General features: G+C 40.4%; 1 protein-coding gene across 1 annotated transcript in view; it reads right to left on the bottom strand.

The window, feature by feature from the left end:
* Positions 1-24,653, bottom strand: part of USP33 (ubiquitin specific peptidase 33) — a 141,204-nt gene that overhangs the window by 41,190 nt on the left and 75,361 nt on the right. The window contains exons 8-20 of the mRNA XM_077450421.1: positions 21,876-21,989; positions 21,492-21,570; positions 18,423-18,837; positions 18,206-18,334; positions 16,288-16,400; positions 15,762-15,934; positions 13,478-13,548; positions 12,969-13,002; positions 11,709-11,754; positions 1,996-2,176; positions 1,775-1,901; positions 639-808; positions 221-302 (exon numbers count right to left, since the gene is read on the bottom strand). Coding sequence (XP_077306547.1) covers positions 221-302; positions 639-808; positions 1,775-1,901; positions 1,996-2,176; positions 11,709-11,754; positions 12,969-13,002; positions 13,478-13,548; positions 15,762-15,934; positions 16,288-16,400; positions 18,206-18,334; positions 18,423-18,837; positions 21,492-21,570; positions 21,876-21,989 — 1,734 coding nt within the window. The remainder of the gene's footprint in view (positions 1-220; positions 303-638; positions 809-1,774; positions 1,902-1,995; positions 2,177-11,708; positions 11,755-12,968; positions 13,003-13,477; positions 13,549-15,761; positions 15,935-16,287; positions 16,401-18,205; positions 18,335-18,422; positions 18,838-21,491; positions 21,571-21,875; positions 21,990-24,653) is intronic.

The raw sequence follows: 24,653 nt of genomic DNA, 5'->3' as shown, positions 1-24,653 counted from the left end.
CCGAAACTTCATAAAAGATCACATTTTAGACTTTGCTCATAGTTCTACTTTAATTGCAGTGGAGAAAAATGGTGACTATTCTGTCTAGATCCAAAGGCCAGTTAAACAGACGTTGAGAAGTAAAATATTCTGAATACCTGCGTATTTAGCCTCCCCCCCCCCCCCCCCCCGAGTTTATTTAAAACTTTTTCAGCATAGGAGTAATTAATATAGCACTAACCTGCTATATAAATGGTCCCATACATTCTGAGGAAGCATCACCACAAGGTCCTCTATCAGGCCAGCCTTACGTGGAGGAACACCTAGGAAGTGACCAAAGAAAGAATCAAACACAGTACATTCTCAAGTGACACCGATATCACAGCACCATGCAAAATGGACTTTGCAGGATTGGACAAGCTTTCTAGAATTAAAACGGTTCACATTTTCTTAATTCTTTTCTTAATTTTCTTAATTCTTAATTCTTTCAGACAACAAACAACCTAAGATAATGCCATTAGGTAACAGTATCAGACACATAAAAAAAAAAAAAAAAAAAAAAAATCAGACAGACTGTACAAAGTAGTATCTCTTAGGTGGAATTGAAACTAAGATCCCAGAGCTGCAAGAAAAAATGCATCTTTATAGTAATGACTTACCCCCGTGCACACACAGGAAATCATTATTGGATATAGGGCCAGGTTCTGCAAATGTCTTAAATTTATTGAGCCACTGGCGAGAGATGTAGAACTGCAGAAGACTGGGCTCTGTGAGGTTTAGTAGGCTGGTCACCCTTCTCCTCTCTTTCTGAGCATCTTCACTTGACTTCCTGGGGGGGGGGGGGGGGACAAAAACAAAGCAATTATGAGGATACGGATCCCGCAAGCACTGCGATTTCTTTTTACTTGCTGGATCCATTAAATTAGGTAACCAGCCACTTGACTAGTGCATAGCATGGAAATACACAAGATGAAAAAGTATGTCCTGTGAGTGGGACAGTTTTTTTTTTTTTTTTTTTTTATGGTAAACATTGGGAATTTTTATTTGTACACATACAAAGCCCCGCTGCACTTTATATTTTCTAAGTTATGTGGTACACTTGGTAGTGCAAACAGCAGTAAGAGGATATGTATATAGATAGGTACATAATCCTTGATTATGAGCTTACTTATTTACCTATAAACGAAAATAATAAAAAAGCCCTTTTGATAATAAAATAACTTTTTTGCTTTGCTTTTGATTCAGGTAATACACTAAGCTTGTTTATATTGCACTCTCTATACCCCATTTATTATAATATTCTTGAAATTTGGGAATTCCCTTTTCTTTTCAGGAAGAGAGCCTCCATAGGGCCTCTGTTCCCCCTGAGAAGCAATCTCTTCTTACAGTTGAACTGTGACAGATCGATTAAATTGGAAAATCATTCACATTACATGAAAACACACAATGGGGTTGATTTACTAAAAAGAGAGAGAGTGAAAAAATCTGTTGCAGCTGTGCATGGTAGCCAATCAGGTTCTAACTTCAGCTCATTTAATTATGCTTTGACAATAAAACCTGGAAGCTGATTGGCTTCTATGCAGAGCTGCATATTTTATTTTTTTTGCACACTCAAGGTTTAGTAAATCAGCCCCTATATGTCATACATTTCTGTAAGTACCCCTTTAGCAGCCAGGGAGCAGTGAAGTGGTGGAATATCAAGACACAGAGCACTAGAAAGGTATGTCTACAAATGTTTCTTTTACAGTGCATGCTCTGTGGTGACAGCATCATTTAACTAAAATGAACTACTTACCTGTAGAAAAGTACATAGGCTTCAGCATTCTGAACGGTAGCTTCAGAAACTTCAGTGACACTCTGGTCATCAAACTCATACCAGAGGTTATTCAGGTTATTGCGGCAGTAGGCAATATAGTGGCCACCTGGACAATGATTTAAAGAAAAATGTAAGAAGATGTACACAAGGCCTTTACCCAAGACAACAGGATGCATCCATTCCTATGGAAAAGTACTTACTACTGGCAGTGCCATGATGACAGATTACAGACAAGAGGTCATAAGTTATTATTTGGCTCGGACTGTCCTTGGCAAGGAAAGGCTGCAGGTCTAAACCCTCCAGTGGGAATGATACATGAGTACCGATTTTGGTTGAAAACATAAGCTCGTGCCTAAACCGTTTCAGGTGTATACTCAATATCTGCAAGAAGAAGAAGAATCATTAATTAATATGACATTAAAAATATAATGGAAACCATTCCAAATCATATTTACTAAACACGTGATTTGAAAAACTCCTCTACCCCAGATTTCTTCTTGTGGGTCAAAAGGGTCCGATTGCTTACCAGAAAAAATTGTCATCAGCCCAAGTGGCTTGCTAAAATATCCATTTGGAACATTGAATTACTGTATCATTCATTTCTCCATAGGAATATATGGTGGACTCACCTGAACCTTTTGCTATAAAACATCACTCTTCCCTAAATTAGGCCAAACCTTTTTTTTTTTTTTTTCCATTTGGATAGAGTAAAGGAGGGTTATGACCACCATCTGTGTTCCATTAGGGAGATTTACATTTGCTTCCCTTCTCACATCCAAAATAGGAAGCCAAAAGAAAGCGCTCCAACATTTTGGAATCCCTGGTTGTCACCAGAACTAGTGTTCCCATATGAAGAATTCCCCTCTGGGATCAACTCAAAATTTGTGATTCTCTCTAAAGCCCCATATACACTATCAGATTTTCCACAGATTTTTGTCTTCAGATTTATCAAAAACATGTAGTGCAAAGGCCTGCCTGCTTGCATAAAAATGTAAACTCTTAAAGTTTGACCTCATATTATACGGTTTCGGTAAATCTAAAGACAAAAATCAGCAGAAAATCTGATAGTGTGTATGGGGCTTTACTTTCAAGTTTGAGGATAATCATAAACAGAACAAATAGAGAGGGAGAATCTCCCTAAGAAAGGTACAGACAGCAATAAAAACTGACTGGTGTTCTAATCCCTCTCCACTCCACAGCCAAAAAAAAAACACTTTGCCTTTAGTTGTATCAAATGTAGAATTATTATTACTTTTATTATTCATCATTAATTTATCAAATATTATTATTTTTTTTTTATTATTTATTCTTAATTTATCTTTGCTTAGCACTTTTCTCACTGGGACGTAAAGCCTTTCTCAAATTGGTGATCGGCAAACCCATCATGGGCATGTTTAGTAGAATAATATACTAGGGTCACTTTTAGACAGAAGCCAACTAATCTACCAGCATGTCTTAAGTGCGGGGGGGGGGGGACAGACCAAAGCACCCATTAGAAACCCACACTAACTTTTCATGCAAATAGTGATGCGTGGCAGAAGTTCAAACCACTAAGCCAGTGTGTTGCCCACCACTACATAGACTTATTATTTTGAGAGCAGACATTCCAGTTTATTGATGCACTATATTACAAAAGTATTGGGATGCCTACCTTTACACGCACATGAACTTTAATGGCATCCCCGTCTTAGTCCATAGGGTTCAATATTGAGTTGGCCCACCCTTTGCAGCTATAACAGCTTCAACTCTTCTGTCCACAAGGTTTAGGAGTGTGTCTTTGGGAAGGTTTGACCATTCTTCCAAAAGTGCATTTGTAAGATCAGGCACTTATGTTGGACAAGAAAGCCTGGCTCACAGTCTCCTCTCTACTTCATCCCAAAGGTGTTCTATCAGGTTGAGGTGCAGGCCAGTCAAGTTCCTCCACACCAAACTCGCTCATCCATGTCTTTATGAACCTTGTTTTGTACACTGGTACGCAGTCATGTTGGAACAGGAAGGGGCCATTCCCAAACTGTTCCCACAAAGTTGGGAGCATGAAATTGTCCAAAATGCCTCGATATGCTGACGCCTTAAGAGTTCCCTTCACTGGAAATAAGGGGCCAAGCTAAACCGCTGAAAAACAACCCCACGCCATAATCCCCCCTTCACCAAATGATTTGGACCAGTGCACAAAGCAACGTCCATAAAGACATGGATGAGCAAGTTTGGAGTGGAGGAACTTGACTGTCCTGACCTCAACCTGATAGAACACCTTTGGGATGAATTAGAGCGGGGACTGCAAGCCAGGCCGTCATGTCCCACATTAGTGGCTGACCTGACAAATGTGCACTGGAAGAATGGTTGCAAAGGGTGGGCCAACTCAATATTGAACCCTATGGACTAAGACTGGGATGCCATTAAAGTTCATGTGCATGTAAAGGCAGGCTTCCCAATACATTTGGTAATATAGCGTATGATAACCAAATTGATCCTAAGTCCCCTTATGCGATTTAGAACCTAGGCCAAGAACATGGATTCTGACTACCAGGAGCACCGTGGGCAGTCCATGTCATTAGAGACTGCAGCAAGTCTGTTGTATCCTACCTGGTAGATTCTTACCGAGGAAAGAGAACTGACAAACCACCACCAGGACACAGTTGTAATGAGCACAAAAGTCTGCCCCACAAACATATATAATTACAAACTGAGGGCAACAGTACCTTAGCTGAAAAGCCAAGTTTAGCCTGCCAGCATTGGAAGGAAATTTAGAGTCCCAGACAGCAGTTAAGAACCAGCAAGTGGCTAAGCCCTACCCCTCTACACCTAAAACTCGAGAAATCCATTCTGGTTGGTGCTTCTCTTAGCTTTCATTTTCTTGGCAGGTCCTGTTAAATAATATTCAAGTTAGAAAAATGAAGTCGTCTAATAAACAGCTTTTTCAGGTGTCAATGAAACCATCTTCAGATCAGTGTCTGATACTTCAAAGTCAGCCAAACCTAACAGCTCATTGCTGCTGTTGGCTTCTGCTAGATATACTGTACATCTTAATAGGGATCATGTGCATTTCTCAACTTCTTTTCACCTCTGACCTCACTAATGTCAAACTCATCACAGACAGCTATGGGACAAAATACAAGCCTGCATGGAACAGTACACTGAAAAATGAAATTTACAGATGTGGATCAAAGAGGTTAGTGTACTTTACTTCATTATCCATCTTCACACTGCCTGGAGTATGATGCCCCAGACTGTGGTTTATAGGTCCATATAGTTCAATTTTTAAAACAAAGAAAGGTCAAAATTACACAAAGCATTCAGCGCTCCTCTGTCCAATGTATTGACAATTAGTCTATGGATAAACACACTAAGTCTGTGAGATAACATAATTTGTAGCAATAGTGGTAGATGGGTAGATGAAAAATGGATGGGCGATGGATAAAAGAGAACCAGATAGATGGATGGATGAATGAAATTTCTGCAAGCTGGCCCACTTTATTTTGTCAGCCCCATTAGGGGTACTAGAGAAGATATTTGTACCCATGAAGATGTAGTAGAAAGGAAAGGAAAAAGTCAAGAGTTAGAATTTTAAGAAAGTGACCCCCACCGGACCTCCTACACCAATACAGCCCTGGCGCCTTCCGTTAAGTACCGGATCCATGGATTCCATATTTTTTCAAACTGATGCATTTTATCATTTAGAGTTGCTGTCATTCATTCGTTGAGCATGTTGGAGCTGGTCAAATGGCACCACCGCCAATTTCCATGATTTTGCTATTATAATTTTGGCTGCTATAAATATAAACGTTATAAGACGCCTTTGGGATTTTGATGCTGCTTCCACCTCGGCACCCAGCAATGCCTGTCCCGGGGATCTAATCAGGTTTTCCTGGGTGAGAGTGTACACAAAGTTGTACACCCTGATCCAGTAACGCCTTCAGTATGTTTGAAGTGCAGGACCTTTCTGTGGATGATCAGTATGAGGATTGAAGTACAGGGCCAGCACAACAGAGGGGAAAAAAAGCTGGAGCTATGGTTTCATCCTAGCCCTAAAAAAAAAAAAAACAAGCATTCAGAAAATTATCAAACCCATTTGCTCCAAGCTCACGCATATAAGCAGTGTTGAGGAATGTGCCTGCTTCCAAGGCACTACATACAGTATATGCACGGGATCTGTGCTTTAATTGTGCTCACCAACAGCTCCTGGTCTTGTACCAACAACTGAGATTTGAGAGAACCAGCTCTAGATCACATGATTGCTGTGACAGCCTGCGATTGGCTACCACAGTGCTTACTCAATAAAACACTTTAAAAGTTAAAAGGCGCAATGCAACACTACTTCAATAAACTGCTCCTAATAGTTCAAAGGGGCAGGGATAGGTATATATATGAATATATACATAGATACGGCTGTCAGGGCTGGCACCAAAGCGTCCAGAAGCAAAGCCCAATGAGCTAGGGAAAAAAAAGGAGAGGGGCGCCTCTGAATATATATCAACAAAGTATTTATTAAAAAGACAATATCCACTCACATGGAAGACTGCAAGGTTGAGTTCAATTCAATTAATACTTTGTTGATATATATTCAGGGGCGCCCCTCTCCTTGTTTTTTTCTTACTCAATAAAACCCTCTCCTGTGCTGTATTTCACTGCTGAATGGAGAAAAGGATACATTGTATCCTTTTACTCTTACATCAGAGGGGAAGAATGACAAAAAAAAAAAAAGACAAAACGGCTAGATCAGGGCTTGATCTAGATTGGCGTCAAGATCATGATCAAAGGTCACAGTCAATGTATTTTGGCTATAATTAAAAATAGGGGTTTTATTTAGTGTCTTTTTATTTAGATAGGGGAAAAAAAACAAAAAAAAAAAACACATGCACTATTGCTTCCTGGCCCTACCACGGGTCAAAACAACATATAATACTATATACACATTTGTATTATTGCCGTGAACTTCAGGATTAGGAAAATTTATTTCAGGTTTTTTTTTTTCTTGATGGTGGGTCATGGTAATGGCAAAAAAATGTACAGCTCAAACTAGAAAGAAAAAACAAAACAAAAAAAACTTTTGAACTGTGAAAAAGTTTTAGGCAGGTGTGAAAACTCCTGTAAGGGCCGGTTCACACTGCGACGCGAGGCGAGGCGACACGGCTCGCCTCGCCTCGCTCCCGCAAGTCGCCCCCATTCAGTACTATGGAACCGTTCTGAGAGGAGCGACTCGAGTCGCTCCGACTCAGAAAAAAGGTTCCTGTACTACTTCGGGGCGACTTCGGGGGCGACTTGCATTGACTTCTATGCAGAAGTCCTCTGCAAGTCGCCGCTGAGCTCGCCGCAAGTCGCGGCGAGGTAAGTCGGAGACGCCTCGCCGCGGCTCGCTGTGTGAACCGGCCCTTAATTAAGAATGCTTTCAGAATAGAAGTGTTAATAGTTTATTTATCAATTAACAAAATGGAAAGTAAACGAAAAAAAGAGGAATCCAAATCTAATCAATATTTGGGGTGACCACTCTTTGCCTTCAAAACAGCATCAATTCTTCTAGGTACACTTACACACAGTTTTTGAAGGAACTCTGCAGGTAGGTTGCTCCAAACATCTTGGAGAACTAACCACAAACCTTCTGTGGATGTAGGCTGCCTCAAATCCTTCTGTCTCTTCATTTAATCCCAGACACACTCTATGATGATCAGGGCTCTTTGGGAGCCAAACCATCAATTCCAGGACTCCTCCTTTATGGTGAAGACAGTTCTTAGTGACATTGGCTGTATGTTTGGGATGGTTATCCTCCTGCAGAATAAATTTGGGGCCAATCACACGCCTCCCTAATGGTATGGCATGATGGATATGTATCTGCCTGTATTTCTCAGCATTGAGGACAGCATTGACCAGGCAACGTTGAGGACCGTAGATGCAGCAGTCATTCAAGAAAACTCAACAGAGAAGATGAAAGACACATTGTAAGATGTTCCTTCAAAAACTGTGCGCAAGTTTACCTAGAAGAATTGTGGTCACACCAAATATGGATTTGATTTATACTTTTCTTCGGTTCGCTCACTTAGCATTTTGTAAATTGCTAAAAATTAACAATTAAAATATATATTTTTAAAAGCATTCTTACTTTGCAGTGTTTCTTCATACCTGCCCAAAACCTTTGCACAGTACTGTAGGTCATTTACATTTCACATGTTCATAGAGGAAAACTCTACCTCTATAGTAACTCTTTTTTTTCCATTGCAGGTAGATGATAATGAACGGTTGTATGTTTGCGGTGGCTGTCCTGCTGCAGAATAAATTTGGGGCCAATCACATGCCTCCCTGATGGTATGGCATGATGGATAAGAATGGATCCTGAGCAAATCTCCAACTCCATTTGCAGAAATGCAGCCCCAAACGTGCAAGGAACCTCCACTATGCTTCACTGTTGCTTGCAGACACTCAATATTGTACCGCTCTCCAGCCCTTCACCAACAAAACTGCCTCCTGATACAGCCAAATATTTCACATTTTGACTCATCAGTCCAGAGCACCTGCTGCCATTTTTCTGCACCTACGTTTTCGGACACAGGATGTGGAAACAAGGCTAAGCGACGCTATGCACAAAAATAGCATTTGTTCACAGCTACCTAAAACTTCTGCACCATAATGTGTGTGTGTGTGTGTGTGTGTGTGTGTGTGTGTGTGTGTGTGTGTGTGTGTGTGTGTGTGTGTGTGTGTGTGTGTGTGTGTGTGTGTGTGTGTGTGTAATAAAAAGTCAGGAGCTAACCATTAGCATATATCATCAAATGAAGAGTAAATTTGTCCAGAAAAAAAAAAAGAAAAGGTATAATTTACCTGGATACATTAAAGCGGAGTTCAAGTAACCCCATATACTTTTTTTCTTTTCTAAACGCTCCTCTATACTTGTTTAAACATATACAGCAACATTTAGAATATGTCATGTGTGTAGTCCCTGTAGTTTGTGTTAAAATATTTGAAGACTGATTACAACGCCAACATAGGTCTGGAACATCGGGGAACCACTTATGCAATTTAACTGGCGTGTTATACCAATTCGTCAGAAGTTTAAAAGAAGTTTCCTGTAATCTAGTGCTAATTGCACATTTATGAGCAAATACACATGCCTGTAGCCATTGGTCGTTTGTAAATGATGCATTTAATGCTGCTTCCCAGAAAAGCTTATGTTTATTAGGTTCCAGACGTGCTGCGGATTGTAACCACGCATACGTGAGAGAGATATTTTTCGTAGAAGCCTTGGCACGAAGGCAAACCGCCTCAAAAGGCGTTAATGGTCGTATAAAATGTTTGATCCTCCGCGGGCTCAAAATATAATCATGTATTTGTCTATACGTCCATTGCCCCAAAACGGTTAAACCCAAAGTATGTTGTAAGTCCAACATTGATTTAATCTTATTACCCTCAAGACAATGAGTGGCTAATAAGGGCAGATTCCCACATATAAAGTGCCGGATAGGTTTATGCATGCCTGGTATAAAGTCAGGATTATCTACTAGCGGTGTTAATGGGCCAGGTGAAGTAGTCAAACCCGTTGTTTGAGCCACTGTTTGTAATAATCTTAAAGTGGTCCCTATAAGGGGATGTTGCTTAAGCTGTTTAGGGCACAAGTCCCACGGAATCCAAGGGGAATATGTCACTGGAATAGGACCTACATCGTTTTCAAGTTTCACCCAATCTTTATTATCCGCATGGCAGGTCCAATCAATCATTCTGGCAAGATGAGTGGCCTTATAATAATTTTTGAAATTGGGGAATCCCATTCCCCCACTGCCTTTATCTCTAGTGAGTATTGCAGGGCTTATGCGTGGCTTTTTAGATGCCCATAAGAAGTGTCTAAGAATAGCATTCAATGACTGAAAACATTTTGCAGGTAGCCATATTGGCAAAGTCTGTAAAAAATACAAAAATCTGGGCAGGATTGTCATTTTGACGATCGCTGCCCTACCAAACCAGGAGAAATGTTTGAGTGTCCATCTCTCCAGGTCTTTTTTCACGTTTTGTAACAATGGCAAAAAATTTTGGCTATATATCTCAGTTAGACTGGGAGTCAAATGAACTCCTAAATATTTAATCAAGCTAAGGGCACTTTACAACATATATGGTGGGAGTGTGACCTAATCAGACCATTTTGGGGCCAAGTGATTAGTATTATACAACAAATAACTGATACACAGATCCCCCTTGATGCTAAATGTTGTCTACTACATATTACTGACCTTTCTATGAGTAAATATAAAAAATCGCTGATTAGATTTCTTCTAACTGCCGCCAAGACAGTGATACCGAGATATTGGAGGAACACTATGACTCCCTCAATTATGGAATGGCTGGGGGAGATAGGATATTTGCATAAAATGGAAGAAATTAGGGCTATAGCCCATGAAAGCATGGGCAAGTATATAGTTATATGGCGACCTTGGGTAGTGTTTAGCAATTCCTCTGTAAACGCCTTTTTGATACAAACATGAGGTGGAGGGGGCGCTGTGTGTTCGGGCTAGCAATGCCCGCTTGATTATTTAGGGACAATTGTATTGTCTTTTTTTTTTTTTTTGTTTTTGTTTTTTATATCTACTAGTCACATTTGGCCTTTGTATGATAGGCAATAGGGTGTATTTAGAGTGGTATAAAGTTATAAGGCAGATACGCTGGGACAGGCTTTTACAACCCATTGATATATATGTTTAGATCCTATTGACGCTTTGGGAATGGTAGGGTACCTACCCTTTTACTAATGGGCCTTTCCATTTTTTTTTTTTTTTTAGAGGGGCTTATTAGTCTAACAGGGATCTTCTGTCAATCTGTTTATATGCAAACAAGAGGACTAAAAGTATGAGTTTGAGTCTGTAACGCTATTGTTACCCTATGGTACACACAGGCAATTGTATTTGCGCTTGTTATGTATTGCTATATTTGTATTGTAACTGGCTATTTCTTTAATAAAATCTAATTGTAAAAAAAAAAAAAAAAAATATTTGAAGACTAACCAGATCTTGAAAACAGGCAGGTTCCATGTCATCTGTGGGTATCTGAAGCCTTATTCTCTTGACTTCCGGGAATCAGTGCAGCTGGCTACCCAGCACGCACCTACTGATCTTGCACCCTGCGCAGTAATGCCACTGCATGGCTCTCTCTATTCCCATCAGATTGCCGCTGCATTGCAATAGCAACCTGTCAATCAGGACATCCTGGTCCTCCCGTTGACGTCATTTCCAGTCTGGAAATAACGTGAGATATAATCACTAGGCGATTCGCATGGACTCCTGGGATACACGAGGCCGCTATCCCAGAAGCCCTTGCAAATCACCTAGGTGGCTGCAGCCGGAAGTGCTGCTGAAATTATGAAAAAAAGGGTATTTACTTTTTTTTAAAAAATAATAATTGCCATTGGAAAGAGCGTTTTTTATGGACATAATATACAGTGAACATGTAAAATATGGGTGGAACTCTGTTTTAAGTTGTGATACGTACAGTTTTACAAACATACGTCAAAGTTGCAAAACTGGGTTCAGGCGATGAGATTTGTTTTACCTTCTATCACAAAGGGGTTGAACGTGCAAAAAACAGAGAGTCCAGGGAGTGTGGACAAGATGACTCAAAACTGCATGCACATGGGGCTAATTACTAACCCATCTCTGTGATAAGGATTCAGGTATAGGAAATGAGTGATCATCTCTAGAGTGACATCCTGCATATCCCAACTGCTCCTACTGAGCTAATTTAAAATCTATCTCTGTGAAAGTTTTAGGATATGAGTGATTTGTAGAGTGACATCCTGCATCTGCCAGCATGCCTTGTCAGCTGCCAAACAAAAAAATATGGTGGGCACTGTGTTCAACAGCTGGGGAAGACTGTCAAAAACATCACCTGCAGATTCCCTGGCAGAGAATGTGTAATATTTTTAAGAAAGGTTTAAACAGCTCACCTCTGGAAATTTTTGCACTTTGCAAAACTTGACACCATTTCTTAACCTGCAAAAAGAATGGAGAAAAAAAACAAACCTTCAGAAATCAAAGCAGCACTTGTCAGTCTATAGCAAGAACATAGCCAAATCCATAGCTCCGCTCAAGACTTGCATTGGCTACTACAGTGATTTTCCGCTTCCGCAGGGATCGGCCAGGTATGGCATATGTATACTTACATTGGTCCAAACTGGGCCAATGTAACTATGAAAAAAAAAAAAATAAACGCATATCTAGAATTCAGCTTTAATCACTTTAAGACCAGTCTTTTTCTGGCACTCTTTGTTTACAAGTTTAAATTCATATTTTTGTTGCTAGAAAACTACTTATAACCCCCAAACATTATACATTTTTTTTTAAGCAGAGGCCAGCAAGGGTGTCAAACTCTAGGGAATAAAATTAGCTGCAATTTTTTGTCACAAGGTTTTTCTGCAGTGGTTTTGCAAATGCAATTTTTTGGGAAAAAATATACTTTAGTGAATAAAAAAAAAAACAAAAAAACAAAAAAAACACAATTTATACCCTAATTTTTCTGTAAAAAATTATGTTATGCTGAGTAAAAGCATACCGAACATGTCATGCTTTAAAATTGTACATGCTCATGGAATGGTGACAAACTAAGTTACGTAAAAATCTCCATCGGCTTTAATGGGGTTTAGGTCCCTACCGCTTCTGAAAGTGTTCCAGCGGCTCATGAGCTGCTTAGTATGCTTTCATGAGAAAGCCAGTAGCCGGCTGTAAAAAAACAATTATGGGGTTATGGCTGATATTTTCAGCCATAATCCTGGTAAAAAAACTTTAAGGCCGCAACATGTATATATCGGTATATATAAATATATATTATATAAATAGATCTATATCTATCTATATATATGTATTGTGGTCTTGAAGTGGTTAAAGCACTGCACAGCTTCAGGAAACAGTCCTGCTCTGATATCAGTGCTAAAGAACAGAAAGAGAGGGATGTCCTAAATTAGACATTATAGTCCAGGATCTCAGCTGACAGCCAGTCATCTGTTTCTGCAGAAGAAGCGTCATGGCTGTGCGGAGGCGGATAGAAGATAATTAACTACTGACAAGTACTGATGGAAAAGTCAGCGTACACAGCACTGATATCACGGCTATGAGGACCACCATCATTTTTTTCTTCTATGACTTCTGGAAAACTATAACATTACCAACACTTTCACATAAATGGGAAAGAAATCTTTTTTCACACTTACTTTTTGCATTTTTCACAGCTGTACATATTGTCACCTATAGAAGAAAATACAACCAGTAAGATTCTGGCACCTATAGTTATGTGTTAGGCCTCTTGCACACGATACTCCTGTTTGAGCATCTACTTTTTCTGACTTTTTTTTTTTGTTATGTATTTTCACACATATGCATTCGTGCATGTTTCGCGCAAATTCGTGCACATTTTCATGCATGCACGGAAGCTTTTTTTCGTATTGACAATGTAATTGACAAATCTGTGTGCATTTGCACACAGACGTGCACGCATGAGGCATAAATTGCTGACCAAAAATACAGATTTTTCTATTTATTTTTTTTACTGAAGAATACATGGCATACTTGTTTAAACGCCTGCGTACATAGGCACATTCCAATTAATGGGCTGTATTTTGGCTCAGTAAAAAAATGAGCTGTACTGAGCATTTTTAAGGTGCAGTGTGCAAGAGGCTGAAAATATAAAATTATGAACCAAATAGAATTATAAGTAGCTCACCTTTAAGTTCGTCCCTGGCAAAGAAAGCTGCAAGGCAATCCTGTAGCGTGACTGTGGGACCCCAAAACCAGCTAAAAAAAAAAATGCAAACAGTGAAATATTCTCATGGTTCCTCTATAGTTTCTGCCAATACAGAGATACTTCAACACCAGCTCTACAGAGCTCCTAAAAGTCCCTGCATGTTTCACCTGTGCGCCACTCAATGGAACGCAATAAACATCGCACCACATTACATTCTTTCCTGAGCAAGATAGCCGGGGAAAATATCAATGGGGAGGAGAGTGGACGTGCTATAGTTCTAGTTAATTCTTCAATTTTTTCTCACTCCCCCAACCTGCAACTGGTCAGTGAAACAAGGAGCAGTACTGTGACAAGTTCATCTCTCTCGCACTTTGTTTTCTCCTCCCATTAGCATGTTCCTTGTTACCACATGAGCACTGCAGCACAACTGACTGGCTCTTTGTTCTGCTTGTCCCTATCTCAGTATAAGCTCTGCTGTACAGGGAATATAAAATACAAAATCTTTGTGCCCTCAAACTGAACTAGTAAAGAATTCCTTGGGACCTCTTACCTATTCAATATGAGCTTCCTTTAGAAGCAGTATGTCTTTAAATGAAAAGTCATTTGGATCGTCTACTAAGTCAAAGAAAAATATTACTCCTCTTTTTTACAAAATGCAGTGTGCTTTGCAAGACTGAACACTCCCCACTCTCCAGCCAGGGAGCAACAGAAGCCAGTCTATATGTTATGGATTGAGCATGGTGTGCAACCCTTCCCACCCAATCACTCAAAATTACATTAATTACTAACAGGAGTTAGGACAATAAATAATTGATGTTCATTGCTCATAAATGGATGGATGATTGCAAACAGAATTATGTTCAGCAATGGAACTTAAATGGAAGCAGATGGATGAGCACATCGGTCTGCTACTGCTCCTTCATTGTCCAGTAACAGACTGAGGATAGGAAGGTGACCTGGCTGTACTTCTTAAATGCAGCAGAGAACAGTCAAATTACCAGCCTAGCGGTACTGGGTTCCAGGACTGTGCAAACCCTATAATAAGCTGGAGGGAATTACAAATCCTTTGACAGGTAAAATACTTTCCGCATAGTCAAGTAAACCATTTAATTGTTTGCCTGGAGTTCATTTTTAAAGCCTTCATACCTTAAAGTGGTTATAAAATATATATATTTATTTTTTTACCTTAATGCATTCCTTGCAGGAGGTTTGGGGCCACTCTGTGCAATTTGATTGCACAAAGCAGGTTGGGTATAATAAAGAATATAATATATGCTTTTTAGGCTATTTTCTGTACTTTTAAGGATAATTCCAGGCAAGGTATATTTTAACATAGCTACACTGGTCCAGTTCCTGGAAGCTGGAAATCAACAAAGTAAACACCACTACTCCAGTCATCTCTGCTTGCTTCCAGGCACCATGCTGAGCAGTCAGCTGGACACATTGTGAACACAGGATGTCGTCCACTCAGAATAGGTGCCATTCACAGAATGCTTTGCAATTTCCGAATGAATGCAAAGCCTTCTCTGATTGAAAGAGGTGAAGAGTGTGACGTCACTGCCCTGTCTCTGCACCTCTTTTCCGATCAAGTGGAAACAAGTGGAGATCACTGAAGTAGCTATGTCCACTTCAATGACTTGCCAGCTTCCCAGGGCATCAGTGAGGTATGGTATATGCATAGTTACATGGGTCCAAGCTAGACCCATGCAACGGTGTAAAAATACAGAAAAGAAATCGAGAAAAGAGGGCGCACCTGGCTTGTGCATTATCCTTTTATAGGTTTATTAAAAGAATTGAAAACTACTCACAAGCATGTGAAAGAAACCTGGCAATATAAAAACTTATAACCGATGGCAATCAGCCCGATATCAACTGTCTCCAGGTATTGAAGGAGAGGACATGAGGACTACTGATGGCTGACGCTTTTCAAAGGGATACCTTTGCCATCGGTTATAAGCTTTTATATTGCCGGTTTCTTGCACATGCTTGTGAGTAGTTTTCAATAAACACTTTAATAAACCTATCAAAGGATAATGCACAAGGCAGGTACACCCTCTTTTCTCTATTTACTTTCTGACTGCTAGGATTCCCCTATCCTGGAGGGCAGCAAGACATTATCGACCCTGAACTTTAGATCACCCGATCAACACACTTGTGCGCAAGAGTATTTGTTCACTGCTATCTAAAATGTGTAAAAATACACCATGCCTGGAATTCATCTTTAATGACTAGTGGTCTGTCATAGACAAGTTACAATCTTTACCTTTTAAGGTATTCTAGGAAAAATGCAATCCATCCTTGAGGAGCATAGGCCTCCCCACATGATCCAGCCTTAATCAGGGAGGTCTGGTGGCTTGACGAGTGCAATTTAGCCAAATCTTCCTTCCCTGGTATTGGCAGGGATAAGTCTTGGAATGTTTCCAGCGTTACAGAAATCTGATTTAGAACAGAATAAAAACTACAGTTACAATCATTTCCAAATACACAATCGCCTACAATTTCCAGGAACATTTACATATACTGTATATTGGATTATCAGAATTATGAAGCCTCTTTTTGCTTGTAAGACTGGCTAACAGAGGCACTGCATTAAGAAGAAGTGGTCAAAGAAAAAATGAAGCAACCCTGTGGCAAGCAAAAGAGCCTGAAGGTTCTGGAGATCAGGCATAATCATTCACAAATTATTATTTTCTTATCAAACATATTCAGTTTTTCATACAAAGCTGATCTCAGAAACAGGTTTCTCACAATGAAAATGCCAATTAAAAACAAACGTATATGGAACTCACTCGGTCACAGGTCAGACACTGCACTGAGCTCACAATGGTGCCATCAAATACATCCGATATGACACTGCGGTACTTCTTCTGCCTTTTCTTTTTGGGGAGACAGATGGTAGGAACTAGAGAATAGGAAACAGTGTATATGGTAATCATACTGATGGAGCTGATCTGAACTCTTCAATACAAGGTCAATTCTGTGATAAATAAGGAATGGTTTTCCTAGAACCTTGCCTACGAGAAAGGGGACCTCTAATAACTTTGTTTAGCCCAGGGTTGTCCAACCTGTGGGCCAAGACAGCTATGAATGCGGCCCAACACAAAATTGTAAACTTGCTTAAAAATCTTGATTGTTTATCCGCCTCAATACAAGACACTTTCACCCACTTCCTGCCCAGGCCATTTTTCAGCTTTCAGCGCTGTCACACTTTGAATGACAATAGCGTGGTCGTGCTACAATTTTTCTCCTTCACTGATGTTCTCTGATGAGGCTGCACTGATGGGCACTGATAAGGTGGCACTGATATCCCGCACTTATGGGCACCGATATGTGGCACCGATGAGCACTGAACTGATAGGTGGCACTTTATTATTAAATTTAACTAAATGTGATAAAAGGTTTAAATCAAAAGTCAAAATGCAACTACAAGACACAATCTTTTTTTTTTTCTTCTCTCTTTTTTTTTGTTGGGTGGGGTTGTTTTGTGGGAATGATTTGTGTGTTTTGAAGTTATTTTTTGTTCTTTGTAAATTTGAAAATGAAATAAAAATTACTTGATTGAAAAAAAAAAAAGAAAGAAGGGTAGACGGCACTGATAGCCAGCAAAGACTGGCATCACTAATGAGCACTGATTGCTGGCACTGGTGGGCACTGATTTCTGGCACTTCTGGCGCTTTATTGTGATCAGTGCCCTAATTACATCTCGTGCATCCCCTGCAAGGAGGTGTCATTGATCAGCTCTCTCCACCACACACTCTGTCAGGGTGAGGTGATGAGAGCCGATTACCGGCACGTCTGTGTTTACATGTGACCGGCTATGATTGGACACAGCCGATGACATGGTTAAAGGGGTCGCGGCGTGTCCTAGCAACAGGGAGCAGGCCATGATAGCTGCGCACTCCAATGGGCAAGACCTTCGGGTGTGCCATCATATGACGTCCACTCAGAACAACGCCATCCCTCCGTCATTTGATGGTGGGTGGGCGGCAAGGGGTTAATGGAATTTTTAGTAAAACTGTGTTTACACTTAGCGAATACATGCGACCACATAAACATTTGACAGTGTCTCGCTACTGGACTTTTATAGGTTTAAAAAATATTCCATGCTTCACAATCACGCCTTATTCATGTCATAGGTTTTCAGCAGCACCTGTATTTGTGAGCAACTATTTTCAAGAACGAAGCACACCAAATTATCTGATGAGCACCTTGAGAATTCATTGAGAATTACTACTTCATCTATCCAACCAGATATTGACGCGTTAATCAAAAACGGTGTCAAATATCCCGCCAGTTTTATGTTGCCCAGCTTTGAAAGCCCATTACTGGTAGTTTCCATTGTGTGATAATTAGGGCTAAGTGACTAGGGTAGCCAGTCAACAATAAACCTTAAACACCCAACACTTGACCAACCCCTAAAGTAGGTCTAAAACATATAAATCATACCCAACCACCAGCCTTATTTTCCTGCATACTCACCTTATCCTGTGTTGGAAGTCTCTGCACAAATAGCAAGAAAAAGCACATAGATATATGCACCAAACTTAAACTACTGTGAGAAACTGTACCTCCACCCTGATTTCATCAGGAAAAGAGCAAAGATTATACAAACATTTCCTTAGTAACAAATCTATGACAGCTCATTTAGGTCAATATTAAAAAAAAAAAAAAAAAACATTTGGATAGCATGTAAAATTCCCCAGATACCTTTTTTATGACTCGTCCAAAGAGTTCCAGATTTAGGCGGGCTGCTGGACAGGTGAGATGTTGAGCCTTCGCTTAGCAAGGGTGTTTGAGAAGCTGATAGATCACAAATGTTGACCTCTGTGGCATAATCTAAAACATGTGACAATGGCAATTTATTTAGGAATATGAAACTGTAGACCCGAGGTAACAAATCTATATGCACAACACATTTTGTTACCCGATATTCGACTCTGGATCTGAACCTTCACTGTTCCTTGGGAACCGTAATCACTGTCCTCGGACAAACTCTCAAGGTTCTTCTCCAAATCCTGGAGGCAGTTGTTTTGGCTTATGTGGTTGGAGAACCTCTTCTCCCTTTGCCAGGATTTCTGATTATCCTGGTCCTTCTGGTCCTCCTGGATTAGCATAGCAGATTCTGAGAGCTCCTCAGACAATTTACGACTTTCACTTTCAGTGTGGTCACTGCTTGACCCAGATTCACAGGACTGAAAATCATTGTCCGACTGATTCTTGTCCTCCTCCATCATCTCTTCCAGGATGCCAGGATGTGTGTCATCTTCTGCCTCCACCAATTGCTCTTTAAGCTCTTCATGCAGTATATCCATTAAACATCGAAGGAACTCTTGAGCATCCTGAGATACAGGTCAGAAGTGTAGACAAATTAGATTTAGTTCCATGCCTTTAAAAGCCAGTCTGTATTACAGACCCACTCATACATACTGCACAAATCTTTTCAAGTGATGCTGATGCGCAAACAATCATTAAAAGGTAAAACATTGAATTATTTTATATATGCTTGGGTGTCATTACAACATCATTATATGGGCGCTGAGACACATAGTCCATGAACAGGCGGTGCGTTTTAAGCGGCTGGAGCTGCCAGGTGCTGTGTGCAGGCTAAGAGGACACAGCTGCTCGAATCAATTTGACAGCTGAGCAGGTGAGTGGCCCCAAATGCAGAAAGTGTGCATTATGTTATCTAACATTCATTACTATGGCTAGGACGCCAATTTTATATTTAAAAAAAAAATTACTGATTTTGCATTCACTGTAATTGGTCTAAAACTTTGACGTATGGCAAACAACCTAGCACAAATTTCTTTGTAAATAAAGCTACGTCAGACTCTTGTGTTGTGTGACATAACTTTGTTTATAAACATAGCTATCCATTACTAGCTTGATATTCAACCACACTTACCTGCCTGCTCACAGTTCACTATTGAATGTACACTGAACTGCGCATACATTGCTCAGTGTGCATTTGCAGCACACGTCAGCTGTGCCAGAATGACTGACACCCGTATGCAACGGGTGGGATGAAGTTAATCCCCCACCGTCCAATCAAGAGGCCAAAAATTCAGCACCAAGAAGTAGCCTGGGAATAAGATGCCGGCGGCCAGGGAGAGATGGAGACATTGCATTGTTGGAGGGTGGAAGTGAGTATTTTCAAGAGTTTAGTTCTGCTTTAAGTTACAGCTACTGAACTGGAAGCACATTTTTAATTACTAATATTTTGAAATCTAAAACATATACACTAATTTAATCAACCATACAGCAATGGCATCCTTGTGCTTATAATACATTAAGAAAATGTTTTATCGAAATTTATAAAAAAAAAAAAAAAAAAAAAAAACACACAATATGCACTAAAAAGAATACAACTGTTTTTAACGGGTCTCTGTCTATTTAAAAAATATATTTATGGTATTTTTAACTATACCAAAAAATGATATGCATTAGCCAGGCTAGAACTGACTTTTCTCCATTTCCCTATTTTATATATATTTATGTTGTTTCAGAAAACAAATCAAGTGAATATCCTACATGTGCTTACAAAAAGCAGGAAAAATCATTTGGTTTGCAAAGCAGTTACAAAGTTAGGCTCCATGCACACTGGAGCTCATAAACTGCAGTTTATTGGCGTTTGGGCGTTTTTTTTTTTTTAAAAGCCCATAAACTCCACTCTATGTTAGCCTATGTGTCCATGCACACATGGACGTTTTTTAGCTTTAATGAGCAGTGGAGTTTATGGGCTTTTTTCTGAATGCCAGAAATTCGCGTTCAAAGTGCCGTTTTTCACGGCCAAAAAACGGCAAACGCTGATAAACGCTCATAAACATGCGTTAATTAGTGTTCGCCATTCTATTTTTCAATGCATTGTGGGATTTTTGGAGTGTCCTCTGTGTATTTTTATAAAAAACGCCCATTAACGCTAATGCTGTAAAACGCTCATAAACGCTAGTATAAAACGCTGTTAAAAGCAGGTTTTTCAACCAGCGTTTTCTGCCAGCAATCTGGCATCCAGAAAAAGCTTTTTTGAGCTTCAGTGTGCATGGAGCCTTATGGTTGAGTAAACTGGGGTATGCCAACAACTTGGTTTGGTCACAAAATGCCCCCTGGGACCTGACAGTGTTCAAAGCATTACTGCCGGAATCAAAATTTTTCAATGTGCTGTATAGCAGATTACGAAGAAGCACAAGGAGCCAATCAGTAGTGTTGCAACGATCATGTGCTAATAACGGGCATGCCAATATGAGGAGACAGGAGAGTTACAGAGATCAGCTCATAAGTCTGCTACTTCTCCTATCACTGTCCAATCAAAGGTTGGGGGCAGGGGCAAGAACTAGTTTTTCTATTTCATTGCAGTACAAAAAAGTCAGGTCTTGAGTCTGGCTATGCTGGATGGAATGGCCCTGTAAAACCAGCCATAGATGGATGGAATCTCGACCAGTTCAGCAGGAACCGGCTGAGATTCGAACCATGTGTAGGGCAGGCTGAATGTACCCAAGTTGATTAATCGATCAACTAGGGTACAACCAGCCTGCCCAATTTTCATGTGATTTTTGCTAGCGGCTGTTAAAGCAGTTAGCAATAATCACTGTGTTCTCCTGGCGGGGACGGCTTCCCCTGCAGGAAGAACACAATGGCTCGGCGGGAGGGATTTTCCTGTCGACCCGTGGTTGCAGGAAAGAAATTCACTCCGTCCATGGCCGGCCTAAATCTCAGGAATAAATTGATAGAAATACAAATTCTTCTGGCGAGGTAAAACAGAAGAACCAGAGTATCAGAAACGTGCAGTACAAAGCAGATTACACAACAAATAAATGTAACCGCAGGACATAAACAACATGACTCACATAAAAGAACCAAATGGTCCGTCGAGACCAAAATTATACTCTCTAAAGCCTCAAAGGGCTCTTTGATCTTAAGAGAAACAACCTGAACGTGAAATTCAGAGCTAATCAAATTATCATCAAGAGACTGAATCTAAGCAGAGACTTCTTACCTGTTGGGAATAGCCTCGAAAAGCTGGGTTTACAGTCTTTATGCCTTGGAACAAGTTAGTAGGTATAACAGAACCAGGCCTGGGTAGAAGAACAAAAGTACAGAACACCAGGAAAGGAAATTTTGTTAGCTCATTACCAAGTTGAATTAGAAGACACACACGAATGCATTGTCAGGCTTATTTATTAAGATTGGCCACAGTAGTGTGCAAAGTGCAGTAGAGAATAGTCAGATCAACTTAAAACAACCGTTAGAATTACTGCAATCTGGTCATTGCAAAACTGCATCTTGCACTGCCTTAATATACAAGCCTGTGTGTGATATTAGTGGAGCCAGTGGAATATTTGTTTATTGACAAGGAAATGCGAGTAGAAATTGGGTATACCTGTTCTTGTGCCAGATATCACTCATCAGTTTCTGGTAACTCTTGCATAAAGCTGGCTTCTTGTCAGTGCGTGCCAGACCACCGCAGTCAAGGAAGAAGTACGTAAGGGGAGGACTGTAAAGATTAATATTGAAAATCAATAGAAATATTTTTATTTTATTTTTATCCGCTAGCATAGAAACTGTGAATTTAGAAAAAGCCCGTCAGTCAATTAACATGATTAATGTATTTGTTACCCTAAAAAAAATAAAAAAAATAAAAAAAATAAAGGATCCTGTCCCTTTAATGCATGTTATACAGCACAGTCCTTGTGCTGTGTAATTTGGCCCACTGTAACACCTGAAATACCTGGGTGATCCTGCCAGTTTCTGTCCTCCCCCTGTAAACTTACCACAGTTTACCATGGCTGCTAAGCCCTGACACTGTGGTCAGTTTACTTGCCGCCATCATCCGCAGTTCTCCTGTCTCCTTCCCTGTCCCCTCCTCTGTCCTCTCCTCTCCCTGCCTGTGTTAGTGATGGTTCCCCCTTCTGTTGCTACTGAAATAACTCTGACCTCTTTATACTATTCGCCCTGTCTCCTAATGACAGGTGCCCCTATGTGTGTGATTTATTTTTAAAAAAATGCTTAAAAAAAAAAAAAAAAAAAGGCTTAACAACCACTTTAAAACTGAAGTCCACCTTTTGTTTCACATAAGCTGGCCCAAAACTAACTACACTATATTATCAAAAGTATTGGGACGCCTGCCTTTACACACAAGCATTTTAATGGCATCCCAATCTTAGTCTGTAGGGTTCAATATTGAGTTGATTAACCCTTTGCAGCAATAGCAGCTTCAACTCTTATGGGAAGGCTGTCTACAAGGTTTAGGAGTGTGCCAATGGGAATGTTTGACCATTCTTCCAGAAGCGCATTTGTGAGGCCAGGCACTGATCTTGGAAGAGAAGGCCTGGCTCGCAGTCTTCGCCCTAATTAATTCCAAAGGTGTTCTATCGGGTTGAGGTCTGGACTCTGTGCAGGCCAGTCAAGTTCCTCCACCCCAAACTTGCTCACCAATGTCTTTATGGACCTTGCTTTGTGCACTGGTCCAAATCATTTGGTGGAGGGGAGATCATGGTGTGGGGTTGCTTTTTAGGGATTGGGCTTCCCAGTGAAGGGAACTGTTAAGGAGTCAACATGCCAAGACATTTTGGACAATTTCAAGCTCCCAACTTTGTGGGAACAGTTTGGGGATGGCCCCTTCCTGTTCCAACATTACTGCACACCAGTGCACAAAGCAAGGTCCATAAAAGACATGGATGAGCGAGTTTGAGCGGAGACTGCGAGCCAGACCTTCCCCTCCATATCAGTGCCTGACCTCACAAATGATCTTCTGGAAGAATGGTCAAACATTCCCATAGACACACTCCTAAACCTTGTGGACAGCCTTCCCAGAAGAGTTGAAGCTGTTATAGCTGCAAAGGGGGGGCCAACTCAATATTGAACCTTACAGACTAAGACTGAGATGCCATTAAAGTACATGTGTGTGTAAAGGCAGACGTCCCAATACAGTGTATGTCCCTCACTAATAAGTGAGGCCGCTGGATGTGCTGTATAAAAACTGTATGTAGCTGAGGCACTAGGGGAATAAAAGAAAGGTGAGCATGTGCTGCTTGGGAGAAGTGACATTAAAATTAATCTGTTGCCAGCAGGGCAGCCACCAGAAATTGTGGGGCCCCTTACACAGCTTCAGGCCTGGGCAACCGCGCCCCCCCCCCCCCCCCCCCCTGGGCCTGAACACCAACATTCCCCAGGGCCCGACCACTGGCCGTCCCACTGAATGCGCCCACTGCCCATCCCACTGAGTCTTGAGTCGGTGCACCCACTTTTATTTTATACAAAGAAGGGGGGAATGTATATCTCCATATACTGGGACTTTAAATGAAACGCACATGGAAGGGGGGGGGGGGGGGCAGTGCGTCTCCATCTCTATTCTAAATTCAAAAAACAAAACGAGTATGGGACTTTAAATGAGGCAGGCTCAAAGACAATGTAAGAGTAGAAATTTTATTATCAATTATACATGAATGTCAGGAAGAGTTTCTATGTGATCAATAAGTGTTCAATACATGTACAGGCATGACATCCACATGATATAGAACATTGATAATCATACCAGGGGAAAAGATTTATACAAATTTCCAAAGAAATAGTACAGTAATAATATACAATAGAATTCATAAAAATGTTGTATAAAATGATGGAAATGTGAGGGATTGCATCCTCAATAGCTCGACGCATTTTATTTCTTTGGTACTTGGCAGTGCTACCAGGTTCATCATAAAAAATACCTTCTATCTATCTTATAGATCCTACTTACCGTTATTGGCATAATACTCCAATTACTCTATTTATCTGCTGGCTGGGGGCTTCTCATTGTCAGCCGGGTGCTTGGGGCGGGCTCCCTGCGCCTCAGCTCCCGGGAGAGGCTTAATGTGGCGACCCATGCACACCGGGACAACTTATGCTCGGCATTCCTATGTGTAAGTTCTGTTGACTTGACCATCTTTTTTCTATATAAAATGCATTTATTTATAATATTTCTTATACTACAGGCTTTTTAATTTAGAACATCTGTTATTATTCATTATTTACAGACATTATATATTCGCTCCTGATGAGTCGGTCAACCGACAAAACGCGTCGAGCTATTGAGGATGCAATCCCTCACATTTCCATAATTTTTTACAACATTTTTATGAATTCTATTGTATATTATTACTGTACTATTTCTTTGGAA

This window comes from Lithobates pipiens, unplaced genomic scaffold (genome assembly GCF_037356315.1).
Source record: "Lithobates pipiens isolate NorthernLeopardFrog02 unplaced genomic scaffold, aLitPip1_a1.2 Scaffold_23, whole genome shotgun sequence".
Taxonomy (NCBI): Eukaryota; Metazoa; Chordata; class Amphibia; order Anura; family Ranidae; genus Lithobates; species Lithobates pipiens.
The sequence above is the reverse complement of the archived record's forward strand: the minus strand, read 5'-3'. Positions and strand labels throughout refer to the sequence as shown.